This window comes from Triplophysa rosa, linkage group LG8, assembly GCF_024868665.1.
Source record: "Triplophysa rosa linkage group LG8, Trosa_1v2, whole genome shotgun sequence".
NCBI lineage: Eukaryota > Metazoa > Chordata > Actinopteri > Cypriniformes > Nemacheilidae > Triplophysa > Triplophysa rosa.
Window position 1 is genome coordinate 23,549,815 of NC_079897.1, and position 17,467 is coordinate 23,567,281.

General features: G+C 38.2%; 1 protein-coding gene across 1 annotated transcript in view; it reads right to left on the reverse strand.

The window, feature by feature from the left end:
- The window catches only part of me1 (malic enzyme 1, NADP(+)-dependent, cytosolic), a 66,348-nt gene extending 49,453 nt beyond the window's left edge, over positions 1-16,895 (reverse strand). Inside the window, exon 1 of the mRNA XM_057340174.1 lies at positions 16,577-16,895. Within this exon, the coding sequence (XP_057196157.1) occupies positions 16,577-16,705 (129 nt within the window). The 5' untranslated portion in view covers positions 16,706-16,895. The remainder of the gene's footprint in view (positions 1-16,576) is intronic.
- Positions 16,896-17,467: the final 572 nt, after the last annotated feature.

Below are 17,467 nucleotides of genomic sequence, written 5' to 3' on the forward strand. Positions count from 1 at the left end.
CTGGTCTTGTTAGAGTGCCTGGTGTATTTTGGTGAAACCAAAAAGAGAAATTATTCTATTGGCTCGAGTTGATGCAGTTACAGGGTACAACCCAGACTAGACCTTTCCAGATGACCAAACAGGGAATGAATGAACACACGCTATTCTCATAAACACCCCCACCCCTTAAATATCTGCATCAATGCCACATGCATATTCCCACGCTCTTAATTCAGCACGGCATCATACAGCACTCATTCCAGAGCTGCGTAACTAACCAAGACTGACCGGCAAACCCATGAGTGGTGGTACAGTGGTGGTTAAGGATGCTGATGCACTGTGAAATTGTGCAAAACCTTAACACCATGGAAAGGTTATCATATTGTATTTTTAATGACCTAAAGCATACAGCAGATTAAGTGGTGAGGTGTCGTGATAAAGGCTCAAGGCCGTTTTAAAAACTAATTTCATCCGGTCTGGCTGATTGGAACTTGGATTAGTTCGTTAAGATATGTTAAACAAGTAATATATATATATAAAATATAAAGAACATACTGCATTACTGTACTTTAAGTAATTACTGTAGGGCCAATAAAAATAAACCAAGAGAAACATTTTAAATTTTAGAAATTAAATTGGAGGAGGGTAACCGAAAGTAAAAGCCAACATATATTTTTTAGATTTCTCTGCTACAGATCACCTCTACCAAGCAGTACTGAACATAATCAAAAGTACAAGCTTCATCAACAAATGGCTGAAACATGCCAAACAATCCAGTTCAGCATTTCGCATACATCAATAATGCACTGTCTGGCTGCAACACCAGCCTTTTGTTTTTATTTATTTATTGTATTATATCTTTATCTGTTTTGTACACAATACCAGGAGCACGACTGTGTATTTTTGTATTTCTCTATTAATTTTTTTCTACGGAGATTAGTCTGTTTACACTCATATCAATTAGCAGCTCAATGAGAAAACCAGGCACACCCTCACACAACCCAATCACAGACATACTCATCTCTCACCAGCAAAGTGTAGGGGAACACAGATATGTGAATATGGGTCATAGAAAGAGCCAAATAAATCAGTCAAAGCCAATGCAAACCGTATTTTTAAAAGCTAAGAAATGTGACGCCCGATTCACACATACTCCGTGTGCGCGGACGTAACTGCTTACACAATGACAACATTCAGACTATTCTTTTTTGACTCCTTTTCAAACAAATGTAATCTCATTAATTGAACATCACCAAAACATCAAACATAGTCAGATTCACCTTTAAAAAATGCAGAGTTATTTTCAACCCATGGTTGGGTCAAAAAAGAATAAACCCAATTGGTTGGGTTAAATGGATGGGTTGAAACAACCCAACATTTTGGATTAAAATGGCCCAGCATAGATTCATTTATATAAAAAAGAGGTTAGATCTCTTTTTCCTTGACTGCAAGTTTAGGTTCTACATCTGCGCTAACACGGCAGCTGTTAAAATATTTAAATTTGTGCTTAAATATGTATATTTTAAAAGAACGTTTTTCCAGTTGAAGCAGAGGCAGAAACACAGCACTAGACATATCAAGTGTGCTGACAGCTCCATTAATAACTACCAGGGGATCTTGAAATCATTCTGAAATATTTAAATGAACTTGGAGACATGCACTGACAGTATTTTCCTGCAGCTGGATGTTAAAGCCGTCAGACAAAGGCAGAACGCTATCATTAGACGTATTTGATATAGGCCTATTGACAGATCCACAAGGATTCCAATGATAAGATATTTTTTTAAGAACACATCTCTGTCAGAAACTCAATATGTGTTTGACTATATGTGTGTGAAGGAGAAAACAAGAAAAAGATAGAGATTAAATGAGGAAACGGTTCTGCTCCAATTTCTCTGATGTCTTCCAAATCAAAGGAGGTCTAGGTCCTCCAGGTTTTTCTCCAAAACAAACATTGAACTGAACAACATTTTTGACTGAGCACCAGGAAACAAATTTCTTCCTGTTTAAATGTCTTTCTTATGACTGCTGCAGGCTCTCCAGCAAGTTATGCGATCCAATTTCTTAAACCAGAAAAGGAAGAAATTACAATAGCAATGTATTTGCATTGAGCTGAATTAAATGTGAAGTTACAGATCAAAACAGCAGCCAATGAAACTTTCAACACTTGCTCCAAGACACTTTTTGTTACACCTTCTGCATTTTTCTGGTACGCAAGTCAAGAGATTGCTTACCCACACTACACTAACTGGAAAGCCTTTAACTTTCTTGATGGAGAACCCTGATCTCTTTTCTCCAAGGAGCCATTGTAAGACCACAGTGTTTTCTTCATCAAACTACATCAACTTATCTTTGATTGTACAGTAATTGAAATGTCACAAAGAACAAACACTTGAGAATGAACTTTTCCAGCTGTTTAAAAAAATAAATCAAGCTTTCATTTCTTTCACGAATCCCAAAACACCTGGCTAACAGAGGGAAAGCGTAGACGCACACCTGCACAGTGTAAAAACATCCAGATGGATTTTTGTCTTTGCATCTGACTGTGGGTGTACTAATCATAAAGTACACATCTGCACAATGCATCTTTGTTTAAAGGTTATCAATCTGCTAAACTCACTATTTATATTTGGGAATCCACCATGGCAAAACAAAAAAATCTGTTTTCACTGAGACTAGTGATTATTTTACTAACAGACAACGTTAACAAAAGACCATTCTCTTTTGTGCTGCTCTTTAATTGCTATACTCTGTTATACTCTGACCTTTGACCCTGGAATTTGGGTAAGAGGATTATTGGGGTGAGTTGCCATAGCTCTGGGACACAAACAGGTCATGAACCAGTGAAATTCCCCTTTCTCTGAATCCAGTTCTCCTTAGCAAACTCTTACTTTGTTTTCCACAATAGCAACAAGGTCTTAAACATGTATGAAAGAAGGCAGATTTGTTTTTTCTGTTGAGGCCTTAAAATGTTCAGTCTAAGAAAGGTTAAAAAAAAGCGAAAGCTTTACAGGCCTGGATGGCAGGTGTAAGACTAGGAAAGTAAAAAACACACATTATCTATTCTATAATGCCCTGTAAAAATGACACAATGTTTGTGGCTTCAAAAACAGTCCTGGCCTAACCTCGAAAGGGAAAGGCCCATCTAAGTAATGTCTCTTGTGTATTGATGTTAAGGTCCCAGTGAAATGACAAATGTCCACAAAATATGAAATGTTTGGTATTTTTCTTTCTGCCCTTTCTAATATCCATCCATCTCTGTCAGACTCAAACTGAAGACTAGAGAATGTCAAGTCTGCATCAAAGCAAGGACTGTAGCTTTATTTATAAATTTCGGATGAATACACACAACATAAACCCCGAGAAATGTAGCGTATGTATAGGCTCTTATTTTACAAAGGTGGTCTTGGTGACTGATAAAACCAAAGACAGAACAGACGTGTGCTGCAGACCAGACTCAAATCCTGACCCTCATGAACCAACAGTTCTCTATAACAATCTACTTTTTTAAATTAGAGGATTTTTCCTCAAATTATATTTACATATACAGTAGACCGTTTTATGGGATGCACGCACATGGCCCGAAGTTAACTTCCAGTCTGTGTTTGGTTATAATAAACCGATTTATTTTATATTTATATCAATATGTATTACTTATTAATTGTATTAAATTCAATTAAAACTTCTCAACAGTTATTGATTATTTGCGGAGGTCTACCGGACGTTAAGTTTGGGCCACATAATGTTTGTTCATGTTGTTGCCTCTGAAACCGTCTATTGAAGAGAGAATTCTGTAATAGACTTGAAATAAAATTGAAAACCCTTAAGACAAGACTGAGAATACAATATAAAACCAGACCACTCAGTCGGTGGTCAGACACAACATGTCTAAACTAAAATGATTCTTAAGGAGTATCATATTTCTTTTCATTCCTATCTTCATTCTTGTTGTCTCTTAAATGAGCACATCTTCCATCTATTATTTTAAAATGGTCTGTGATCAGTCTTTGTACTAAAATTGGCCTTTCTGTATAGAACGTCTCAATGACCCTCTTCAGCCGTTTCCTTCTATCCCAACAAAAGGGAAAAAGCTTGACATCAATACAATACAAACCAAGACAAAAGACTAAAAAGTAACCACAAGAGAGGGGTTTTCAAATACCAGACAGAACAATCTGATTGACAAGTCAAGGGGGAGCAATACACAATATTTAGTATAGAAAGAACTATGTAAGAAAAAGGCCCATTTAATATAATGTCTGTTAGCTTTAAGGCCATTAAAATGTTTCAGTCCTAAATGTTTTCTCCATATTATACATACTGTATTCACAAGTACTTAAAATAAAACTATCTGCTTGTCATCATTTTAAGAATTCAGGGCAGGGCTGTGGTCAATCAGGTGGTTGATAAAAACACACAAAGACTTGATCATGACATCATCAGCCATGCTGAAATAAATATCCTTTTCATTTAGTCGTGAAATTTACAGTCAATTACAGTGTCAAGTAATCATTATTTTTGGCAGAGGCCATCTTCCACCACACCTATTACTGTCCAGGAAAAATCTTACAATGTCTTAGAAATGTTATTTTCTGTCTCCACAAAACACCACCAGTTTGCTGGATGTGATGTGAATGTCCACTTTTAGCATGGCAGCACCCGTATAGCTTTGTGCAAAACAACCAGCTACACTGGTGTAATGTTAAAGGGGTCATATGACACAGCTAAACCAAATATTATGGTTTGTTTTAGATGTGATGCAATGTGTATACACGATTTAAGGTTCAAAAACGCTGTATTTTCCACATACCGTGCATGTTTGTATCTCCTCTTTGTCCCGCCTCTCTGAAACGCGCAGATTTTTTACAAAGCTCATCGCTCTAAAAAGCAAACTGTGCTATGATTGGCCAGTTAACCAGTGCGTGGTGATTGGTCGAATAGCGCAACGCCTNTGTACAGTAATCTAATTACATTATCGAATGTGTAATTAGTAACTAGTAATTAATTACTTTTTCAGAGTAACTTACCCAACACTGCATATGACACAGCTAAACCAAATATTATGGTTTGTTTTAGATGTGATGCAATGTGTATACACGATTTAAGGTTCAAAAACGCTGTATTTCCCACATACCGTGCATGTTTGTATCTCCTCTTTGTCCCGCCTCTCTGAAACGCACAGATTTTTTACAAAGCTCATCGCTCTAAAAAGCAAACTGTGCTATGATTGGCCAGTTAACCAGTGCGTGGTGATTGGTCGAATAGCGCAACGCCTCTTGCCATATTTGGAACAACAGGTTCCAAAGCAATTGTACTGACAGGTACGTCCACCTAACTTGCGTGTACATTTGGGCGGTCTTTGTCAAATCATACCACGAACTGATGTAGATTTTTGTGGAGGTGTGGTTACACGAGGTATTTCAGGCAGGTCTGGGTGAGCATTCGCTTTTACATAGAATGCATCTTTTGTTCCGACACTTTAATATTTGCAATTTTACGTGTCTAATACATGCATGAGCAAATTATAACACAACAAAGACACAGAAAAACACGCATTCGCACCATATGACCCCTTTAATGGGGCAGAGCAAATAAAACATAGACAAGATGAAAATGAAAAAGCAACACCACCCAGCTAACCCTAGTGGAAGCATGTACACTGTTTGAGAACCATGCAGCCTGACAGCTAGCCGGCACATTTAATGTCTAAAGAATGGTCAAATAAAGAAGGCAGACATTACAAAATGTTTTGTTCAAATGGAACTCTTTTCACACCATTCAGAACAAATTCATTTCAGAACACCGTGTTATATTCTGTCTCACATTTTTAACCAAATGTTAACAACAGTACTGTGCAAAAATCTTTTTAAACACCTTTTCTAAGTCCTTCTGTTGATAGAACAAGAGATCCTGCAACAGTTGGTTTAATCCCCATAGAGACCTGATCTCAACATCAGCAAGTCATTCTGGGATTACATGAAGAGACAGAGAAAACTGAGATCTTAAATCCACAGACGAACTGTGCAAGTTCACCAGATGTCTGCCAACCTCTAGCAAACTACTTTTTAAAACAGTTTTTGTAGGTATACTGTTTCAATTTGATGTTTACTGCACTTTGTAAAAAGTTATATTTGAAAACATCCCCATTTTACAACATTTTTACAAGTCCTGTAAAGCTCTTGCACAGTACTGTATACAGAGTCCTAAAGTTAAAAGTAACAACACAATGACATATAAGATGCTGCTTACTGTACCCTATTCTTATATGACAATTCTTCCCACATCCCTCCGCCTCCATCCCAACTTCATATTTTTTTGCTAACACCTCCATAAGCATCATACATAAATGAATCCATGAATTTCCATAATAAAGCAGCCCAAAGGGACTTTTTAAAGATTTTATGAAAATGCAAAAAATGTGAAATAGGTAACTCTTTACAAGAGGGTTGTATTGGTTAACATTAGTAAATGCCTTAACTACCATGAACTAACAATGAGCAGTACAGTTTTTCAGTATGTATTAATCTAATGTTAGTTACAGTGATGTCAATACAATTATTCATGTCCAGCTCATGGTGCATTAACTAATAATAATAGTTACGCCATTTTATTTATAAAGATTGTATTAGTAAATGCTGAAATTGACGTAAGATTAATAAATGTTGCAGAGGTTGTTTATTGTTTGTTCACGTGAGCTAACGCATTAACTAATGTTAACATACATGTATACAACTTTATTGCAAAGTGTTACCCTGTTTTTCAGATTTCAGTGTTACTTCTGAGTCCTGTCTGCAGATTGTGGAGAGCATTAGTACAATATTTTTGCCAAGTGGTCCAGAGAATGCAAACTACCGTATGTCTGTCAGATAAATTTCCCCACACGAACAGGTCCATTAGTCTGAATCATGGCCAGCTGATGTATTTACCTCTTGAATTTGTTTAAACAGTAGATGACAATTTTTTAAAAATGTTTGTGTAATAAAACGGAGAATTATTAGCTTAAAGAACCTGAAAACACTCTACATGGGTAAAGAGACATTTTTCACCTGCTACAAATGCTGCGCTGCAAGAAGGACACCCTAACAATTACACACAATCAAAAGACCTCAATGTAAGAGACGCCAGTGATGACAGTGTTAAACAAAGATGATCAAAACTCCTGTAAATCAATGTAAATTGATGCAGCAACAGTGCAGCGATGCGGTTAAGAACCCAGATTTTGGCTTCACTCTACAGGAAACATCTTTCCTCACAGGAAATGTAAACAAGGATGATGCCTCATTAATCTGTCTTCCATATGGCTCACCGTGGTGTGATGCTGTCCAACAAATCACGTTTCAAGTCTAGAGCTAAAAGGATTATCACTCAAAGTTTCAACACAGGAGACATGGAAGATTTCACCGGATTTTATTTGGCTTTTATAAAGCAATCCCATTAATCACATGTGGCATTTTACGAACGTATAAATGGCCTTGTTGGTTAAACTGCCCTGAAAATGGCAAAAGGCTGACGTGTAGACTAAACTGTCAACAGATTAAAATGCTGTTGAAACATACATTTAGTTCCAGTTCTAAAATGTTATTCTGAAAACCCATAACACTAATTAAAAAAATGTTTTATGTTTGGTCATTCATTTACTATAGTGCCACAAACTTGAGAACAAAATGGTTCTCTGTTGATATTGAGCTTAAGCCAAACTCAGTTCCTATCCTCAACACCACAAACAAATTGCAGAAGGAAAATATCATATCAACTTTACTGAAAACTTTCAAACCATTTATTCTCTTTCCCATTCTTAATTTCATGGATGGGAATAAAATATAGAAATGTCAAGCGACCCCCAAAGCAAATGCTTTCAATATTTCCCTGATGTCTAAGTTGATGCAATTGGTACCTAACAACGTGAGCTATTTTATTTTGGAAAAAATAATGAGTTAGAATGAAGCAACAAGATTCTGGTTATGTCCTTTCTAAGCTCATCTCTTGACGTAGTGACTGTTGAATCTCCATAATGACCACTGCACCCTATCATCGCCCCCTTTGGGGCTTTTTGTGCCGAGAACCTAATTTGACACCGTTCACATCCTCTAGATAATTCAGTCGCCCAGCGATCACCCATGTGAATCTTCAAGACAACAAAAGACGAAAAAAGGCATACTCACTCCTTTGCTTAAAAAACGCTTCTTTTTGCTATAACCAGAGACTGTGACTGATCTCAGCCCGTTCCCCAAGGGAAATGTGTGAGCAAAAAGGTGAGCAAGAATGAATCCAGAGATTTATCTTCTAAGCCTTTTAAAATGAGAATACTCTCAACAGTCACAAACCGCTGGGTTCAATCCCTTTTTTACTGGAGGAATCACATGATGCCCACCACAAATGTGAATTGAACTTGCACTGATTGATAACTGTAAAGATAACTCCAAAGATAAAGCTTTAAAAAATCTTTCAAAATGTAGAAGAACAGAGGAGTGAAGCTTAGCATAACAGAACATTATTGTCTGTTGGTGTGGACGCTATATATAGTGATATGGATCTTTATGGTTATTGTTCTTGTTGTATACCAGCTCTCAATAAACATCTTTTTGTTTTATACACACAAGACTAAAAGAATCGTCAAACCTCGTTAATAGACATGATAACCGTGTAGTCCACATGACCGCACAGCTGAAAGTAAATCTCTGTGGTAGGAAAATATGCTGCTTGACCTCCAATCACAAAAACAGAGCATACGCATTAGATTAAAGCTGTCTGTCACCATGAAGCTTTAGGTTTGGCATCCTTTATTTAGGAAATAACACAGGAGACAGCAACAAGACAAAAACAAAGTCAAACTAGTAATTCAGATGTCAAATCGAATTTGACAACTAAGGGGAAAACTCCAGCATTTAAAAAGCAATTAATCTGGACTGGATTAGTGACACGTCTCAAATGAATACATTTTTGACAGTTAAATGATTGTACTTAATGTCATGCCATATGTGGGGTTGCTTTTGAAAAGATGTTGTTTCTACAGAACTTTCAAGAGTATGGAAGCAGGAAATTGGTGAATATTAAATTATCGTTTTATATTATAATGTACAATTTAATCTTTCAATATCTTGTCAGTCATGATACTGCTTTACTGCTCTCCAAACTTCAAAGTACAAAAACAGATCTAAATTTTAAGTCTTTTTGAGTGATATATTGAAAGAACTACCTCATAAGAGAATCAGACTACACTAGTCAGACTGTATGTTTGATTTTCAGGGCAGCCAGCCAAAATAAAATGCTAAAGAAATGTCTGACCATTATATAACACTACACAATCAATTATTATATCACATTCAAGGTCTATCCAATCACATTATACTTCAACTTAATGAACTCCCTCCACAATTGATTCCCAACTATTAATTATATTTACATTGGATAAATAAGATCATCATCAGAAATAATGATTAACAGGGACCATCACATTCAGATATAATCGCTCTGTGCTTATGAGGTCACAAATCATATCTCTGGTTTATGATTTGGCCTCATGTGCACTTTATCAACTTTATCACATTTTCTGTGAACTGTTTAAACCGATAGGCCAAAGCAATTCTGTTTCATCAGGTCTCTTTCTGATGATCTTTTTTGGCCTAGTCTTTGCAAATGAACAGTCCAAACAAATCACTATCAATTTTATTCAAACAGCAAACATTTTTTGCTCCATCTTGGCTCAACACACTTGTCTGGAAGTTCTAGTTTGCCTACAAAGAGGTCCAGGCGTGTTTTATTAGGGTTGGAGCTAATCTCTGCAGGACAGTGACCATGGAGAAACAGGATTGGACACCCCGGGTATAGGGAAATTCTAGCACGTGTGTGTGTGACAGAGAGAGAGAGAGAGAGAGAGAGAGAGAGAGAAAGAGAGTCAGATATGTGACTGGCACTTAATCTCACCATCTCTCCTCATTTGACCACCTGATTTAGCGATGGAATGTTTAACTACTCACCTGTGGGTGGTCTCCTCTCCCACATACACCTGGGCTGTCATACACATCCTCATGGAGCCCACCTACATAGAAGTGACCGACAACAGCACCTGACCTGCTCCGGGAGCTTAGAAGATCTCCTATCCAAACAAAGCTAGGTCTGTTCCGCCAACCCACACACACATATACAGTATATCTCCATTGCATGCATAAGCATTGTCCCTATCTTCTGTAGTCTGCGCACAAACGTTGCACTGTGATTTAAGCACAATCCAATGTGACTTTTCCTTTAATACACGGTTTTATAATTATAATGCACTCCAAAGTATTATTTTGCTTCACAGAAATCAAATAAATCACAGATCTCAGAGAAATTTGAGATGTCCATCAAACATCAGCTAAAAACACATCTGAAGGTAAAAATCATTACCATTCAAATGAAAAGTACAGAGTTTTACTCCTCCACAATTTTCTCAACATGTCGATTCTTTGTAAGTCAGTCTGGGAAGAAAGCACCCCTTAAAGGAATATATAATATGTAAATGTAACATTCAGTGTCGATCAATATACTTAATCAGACACACTGATTTCAGGGGAAAAGCTTCTTTGATGGGAGGATTCGATTTGAACTAGACTCCTGCACTACCAAAAAGGGCCTTTCAAGATCTCTTGTCTTTGAAGTGGAGAAAGGAAAATGCTCAGGGCTTGGTTACACTTGACAGCCTTTGACGGACTGCTTATTTTATTTTCCTCGCCCTTATTTACGTTAAATTGAATGCAAAATTGCATTTCATTGGGAAACCTCAACCCCCTTTGAGATTAAACACACCACGTTTGTGCCAGAACAGACACGTGTGAAAGGCCAGGTTTGCTGGAAAATAGAAATAAAGCGACAGTAAAACTACTCTACTAGCAGCATGCAGAGACAGCACAGGGTCGATGCTTGTCCAGTTACTACTGCCTGCTGTATAATTTAGTCAACATATATTGAATTTCTCTGTATTTTGATCTGCTAATGTAAATTCAGAAAATAAAAAGTAAATAAAGCAACAGTACAAGCCCTTCCCAATATGGCAGCAGTGTTTACGCCAATGTGGAGTCCATGTCCAGCTAGCAGCTTGCTCACATAAGACGAATACAATTTTCAATAAGTGAGATCTTAATCTTACGAGAAATGCATATAATTGACCTAAAAATAAAAATCATCCGTTCAAAGCCAGTATGAATGTAAAATACAAAAGATATTTTGAAAAATGTGACCCTGGACCACAAAACCTGTCATGATCTGTTCTGTGTTTCCCCAGTTTATTGTGGACTTTTATTTCTTCCTGTTTCCTGTTCGATTTTGTAGTCCTTCATGGCTACTTTTTGTTCATTGGTTCTGTGTTAATCGTTGCCCCAGGTGTTTCTTGTTATCTCGTTTTCCCAGTGTATTTAAACCCTTGTGTTTCATTTGTTTGTTGTCAGTTGTTGTTGCATCTTTACTTTGGTCTCAGATTATGGATGACCTTGTTTTGGTTTATTTTATCAAATCTTTAACTCCACGTGGATCCGTTTCTTGCCTGGTTACTCTACCCATTTTTACAGAATGACTGACCAAAGCATGGATCCAGCAGTACGTCTTGTCAGCATCCGCCAAGGTAATCGGTACCCTCGAGGACCATATTACAGATTTTCTAGATTTTGCCAATTTTACAGATTTACCAGATTTTGCATTTATTTATTTTTTTCAGACTTTGCCCTGTCCCTAGTGGGCTCTCCATTCACTGTACAGGGGAGGTAATGGATGACTGCCCTAAATAAATTTTGGGGGTAGGCAGTAGACCTCAGGCTCCTCAGACCGAGGGGCTAGGCCAGTTGCAGAGGCCTGCATGCTCCACATTAATGGTGGTCAGCCTGGTCATCATTGTCACCACACCGGAGCCCGCTCACAAGATGACCGCCAGTCCAGAGCCCACTCGCAAGATGGCCGTCAGCCCAGAGCCTCTAGCCGTTATGGCCGCCACGCCGGTGGTCCCAAGTCCAGTGGTCCCGGAGGTGTCCGTTCCTTAGGTTCTGCCCTTGGAGTCTGCTCTGCCGGTGGTTGCTGCTGCCCTGTTGGGTGTCTGCACCAGAGGCGGTTTCCGAACCCACCGTCCAAGATGTCCACCACTGGCCTTCCAGTCCTGCCTGCGCCTCACTGGCTTCCAGCCCTGCCCTTTATCTTATTATATCTTTAACTACATGTGGATCCGCTTCTTGTCTGGTTACTCTGCCCACTGTTACAAAACTAGTCATAAGGGTACTTTTTTTATTTTATTTTTTTACTGAGATTTATACATAATCTGAAATCTGAATAAATAAGATTTCCATTGATGCATGTTAGGATATTTGGCGGCGATGCAACTGTTTGAAAATCTGGAATCTGAGGGTGCCAAAAAATCTAAATATTGAGAAAATCGCTTTTACAGCTGTCCATCAGAGGCGCTGTAGCAGGCCATTGCTAAGAAACAGGATTATTTTAACACTCTCTATTGGCTTACCACTGTAATGACGTTGTGGAGAGTAGATGAAGCTGACAATCTAAGCTTTACATATACCAAACTTGAATTGGTAATTCTCAGAGCGGGCATCGGCGAGCAAAGTTTGTCGGCATATTTCTGGCCATTTTTGTTCGGTTTTGCTGCATCCACAAAAATAAAGTTTTGATATATTTACGATAGGAAATTTTCAAAATATCTCCATGGAACATGATCTTCACTTAATATCCTAATGATTTTGGGCATAAATGAAAAATCGATAACTTTGAATCATACAATGTATTTTGGACTTGCTACAAATACCTTGCTACTTATGGTTTTGTGGTCCAGGGTCACAAATGTCCTTCCATTTTCATCCTGGATTAACTTTCCTCTAAGAACCCTCTAACAAAAGATCAGTCCAAATTGCGGCAATTGGCACAGAAAATCACCACAAGGGGGCCAGAAAATCTCTGACGCTAAACTCAAAAAGTGCCACATTTCCAACTGAGCTCTTGTTTCCAAAGCAACTTGAATGAGCATCTGTTAGTCACCTGTGCTCCTAAAAGCACATTTCCCCATGTGAAATAAGATCTGCGCTCTGATTCTAGGAGAGTTTTGTGCACTGCTGTTTTCGTATTCTGATTCTGGAATGGCGTGAGGCCAGAGACTAGCGCTGCTGGCCTCGATTCACACAAGCGGTCATTAATGAGAGATAAACCAGAGACACAGAGGAGGTTTGTGGAGAGCAGGGCAGCTCCCTCTTTCTCTCCTCTGCTCCACAGAGACCTCTTTCTCCTCAGCCCTCCTCTCTTCACTGTGCAAAGCTTCCCACATACACAAGGATAATATCCTGCTAGGACCTCGGGCAGACACAGTGGAGGGCTGTTGAGGAGAGAGAAGGTCAGAGGGGATACCGGGGAGGGGCGGTGCGAGTAAACGCAAAGTTGCGGACGTGAGGCCTCTAGGTTTTCTTTGCTCTCAGCGCCACTGCATCAATTAATGTGTTGTCTCTCTCACTTAGAGAGGGGAAAGGTGAGAACAGTCGACGCCAGTGATTGCTCAGCCCAAGGGAAGACAACAATGTGCCACTGGAGAACCACAGGGTAACGAGTGTACAACCAGTCCTCTCAGAGGTCATTTCCTACCTTCTTTTCTGATTTCCCTGTTTTGACAGTAGCTTTTTCAGAAAGGTGCATGAAAGAGCAAATGTTTTACTCACTGGGGTCCATCTGTGTGACCGGCAATCACTATCTAAACATGAACTTAAACAGCATCACAGCCTGCTCTGTTCTGTACAGGTAGAGGGGTCTATTATAGTAATGCTAACCATAAAGCAGATACTGTAAATTATTGTAGCTGGGTGTAACTGTAGAGTAAAAGTTTGGGAATATATGAGTTTGGTTCCAAAATGAGATAACTCTGTTTCTACATTTTTTTTCAAAAATCATTTTTTATATTGTGCATTCCAACTGTATCAATCAAACTGCAGTTGCGGTTTCTTTTCATTTAAGCCGTAACAACCCAAAAAATACAGCTAAGTAACACAATAAAAACATGATAACATAATAAAAAAACATGATTTTTTTAGAAACCAAACGCTTCATATAGACAGAGTATCACCAAAATCTGGAGAGATATCGGAAATAAAGCTGATTTTCAAGCACACAAAGCAACAGCGCAAAGCCCAGTATTCCCTTTTAATTAATGTCATTAAATCTAGTCTCTGTCTATAAAATAAGACAATAACACTGGTTTTAGCTCATTAGAAACAGGGCTGTGGGTGGAACTGAAAAGCAACGTCATAAAAACATAAAAGGACTTGGAATTGTTCTCACACCCCAATGCAACACATGAGATTTAAGTTGTGGCACCAGTCTGGCAATTTCCAGCGCCACGGGTACAGAAGCTTCATTAATGGAAACCATTAGGCAAAGTTTTTGTTTGATGAACAGAAGGGGCACCATGGAGGGTAATAACTGAAGTGACACATCAAAAATATTTTTTAATCATATGCTACAGTTATTTGTTCTAATACAAGACGGAACAAAATTGCACATAACCAGTTGGTTAAGACTGTGCCCACAACATGCCCCTGAGCATAAGTCAACACCCGACCTCGGTTTATTTTATTTTAAAATAAAGAGTTTTTTAACCCAAATCCCTGAGGATAAACATTTAACACATATCCCAAGTATCACTGAGTTCAAAGTCAAACCATCTATAAGTTACAGTGAGTTATTCATATTAACATGCTGTAAAAAACAATGTTTGCCAACAACATCAAAAACAGCATCATGACCTCTATAATGAGAGGGTCAATGCCAGAGAACTTGCTTCAATAGCTAGTTTGGATTAAAGAGGGCCTAAGAAAATGTTTTGAGCAGGGGTCAAGATAGCTGAAATTACTGAAGTAAAAAAGACAACACAGACGCTGTGATCTTCATACCTCAACCTCCAACCCTATATCCTCAATTCACATAAAGAAACCTTTCAGAACTTTCTGGTAGTGCACACCTGGATGAAAACATGACCTCATTTTTATGCATCTCTCTCTCACACACACATATTTTTAGATTAGGAGTCATTAACCTTAACGACAGGCAGTGCGCTATGTTGTCATCAGTATCTGAACCGTGGCAGAGTGCCAAAAAATGTGACGTTTGATCAGCCCAGACTAGCCTCTCATTATAGCAGGGAAACTGAGGGTTAGAAGGGACACGCACATCCCTTAGTGAAAAAAATGAGTGCAGAGTACACACACACAATCGGTTTTCAGAATATGCAGCAGATTACTGAAAAGGTACAAAGAAAAATCAAAGGTCAGGGACAATGAATTACAAAAGGGACAGATGAACTCTAATAAACATAAATGCCAACAAGATAAAGGAGACAGTGAAAGCGTTTCAAAAGTGTGCATGTACATAAACCTGGAAAAAATTTTTTTGGGTCAGACCGAGCTGCCACAAAAGCAGGTCTTGCAACTTCATTTTACTTGCAAATAGCTAAAACCACTGAAAATTTGAATAATAACCCAGCTAACACAGTTACGTTGTGACGACGTACCTGGACCGTCCTCAGAACGTGGTCACAAAGTAATGTCACGGTGACCAAATGAAGACGAACTGGCGACGTCGTCAGAACGTACTGTGTTAGCTGGGAACTTCCTTTTTCTACAAACATTATACATTATGTAACACAAATGTTTCCCATCATCTTTAAAAACCTTTTAAACCTGTAATTAAATGTTTTAAGTCAGTTTTAATGACAAAACATAATTGTGCCATATTATTGTTTTCATTACGAACGTTCATTTTATTTTTAAAAGTTTCAGAAATACTAAACTTTGACTGAATAATGAAGAAATAAAAGACAGCCAATATTAGCCCATCATGAGAGCTCTTTTAATACTACAGTTCTTAGCATCCCAGGGTAAGACCTCAATACGTTTCCAAATAAAATGCCAAGAGAACATGCATTATACATTTAAGATACAAAAATGTAGGAAAGTTCATTCATTTTGGATCTAGTTAAAACATAATTTCCACCTTTACATATATTTGCTATTCAATTGTTTTAAGTTTACTATTATTATAAAACGTGGGGGGAAATACAAACTTTGTAATGAATCTTTTTAAAATATTTTGTATATATTTCTGAGTGTCATGTGAACATACAAGCAAACTAAAACTCAGCTCTACAGCATGCTAGTCTCACAACTTCTTGAGGTGATGCCATAGCAACAGCCAGTCAGCACCTTGGACAGAGGCCCATGTTGATCTTTTTAAAGATTATAAAAATACTGTTTTTTGGGTGTTTTATTACTCTTTATTGCGAGTTATGTTGCCTAATGTGAAACCTCCTGTGGGTTTAATCTAAACTACTGTAAAGCAAAGTGTACAGAGCGTAGGCTACAGGCAGGACTTTGTTGAAATGGCCCACATCAGTTCATGTACCTGTAAACTACAAAGGGATTTGCTTTTTTTAACACAGCAGGAACCGCGGTTAAGTGTGTGTGGCGCCTTTAAATCTAAATATAGTTCCTCTTGAAACCGATACACAAAACCCTGCAGTCGCGTTAGCGAACAGTCGAGACAAAATGTCATTTACGTTTTCAAGTTATCAAAACATCTTTCGTTTTACCTTATTCAGATGAGGGTTGCGTGTAACATCATACCCCCTCTTCTTCGTGTAAACAAAAGTCTTTTTTTGCTCTGTTGACTTCTGCATCTCCCAGTCGACAGATTCCTGTTTGACTGAAGCGCGTGCCATGTTGCTTTCCCTTTAAATAGCGCCGCGGTTACGGAGCTCAACGACCAGATGCTGAATCACAGATAAGAAGACGTTACGCAGCGAGAGCGTGGACGGCGGCTGCGTGTCTGCCGTTATCGCCGAGAAATTAGCCATAAAAGTAACAAAGACCATAATTAACTTGACTTTTATATGGAGAGTTACGTAATATTGTCGCGCGTGCTTTCCAAGCAACTTTCCCATGTATGGAACTTGGAAAAAGAAATGCACTGTGTGCAGTTTCTGTCAGGAAAAACGTTGGCGCAAGTTTACTACGGAACATCTGCATCGACATTTTGTTTTTAATTTTGATCATTTTTAATAAAACGTTAAGCCCTTATTATTATTGGATAATATATCTTATTGCCTGTTTTAAGCCTACAGTAAATGCAAATTTTATTTGTGTTACTAAATCCTTGGTGTTTCGAGTCAGATCCGTGGGCGTGGCTTGTTGGTTTTGACTAAATCCTTGGTGTTTCAAGTCTTACCTTACTCTAACCATCTAAACTACCCATAATTGTTAAAATTGCCTAAAACACGGTTGCGTGATGACGTCAGACTCGAAACACCAAGGATTTAGTGAGAGCCATTATTAAGTACTTGAAAATGAAATTTAGGGGGCGTGGTGTGGTATCAGGTGATGACTAGCAGAGCCGTTACAATACAGAGTTCATTGGCTAAACTGAGATGGGTGAGGTAATGTGCTTTCAAATCATGTGAAATTGATAAGAAAAACACTGCGAT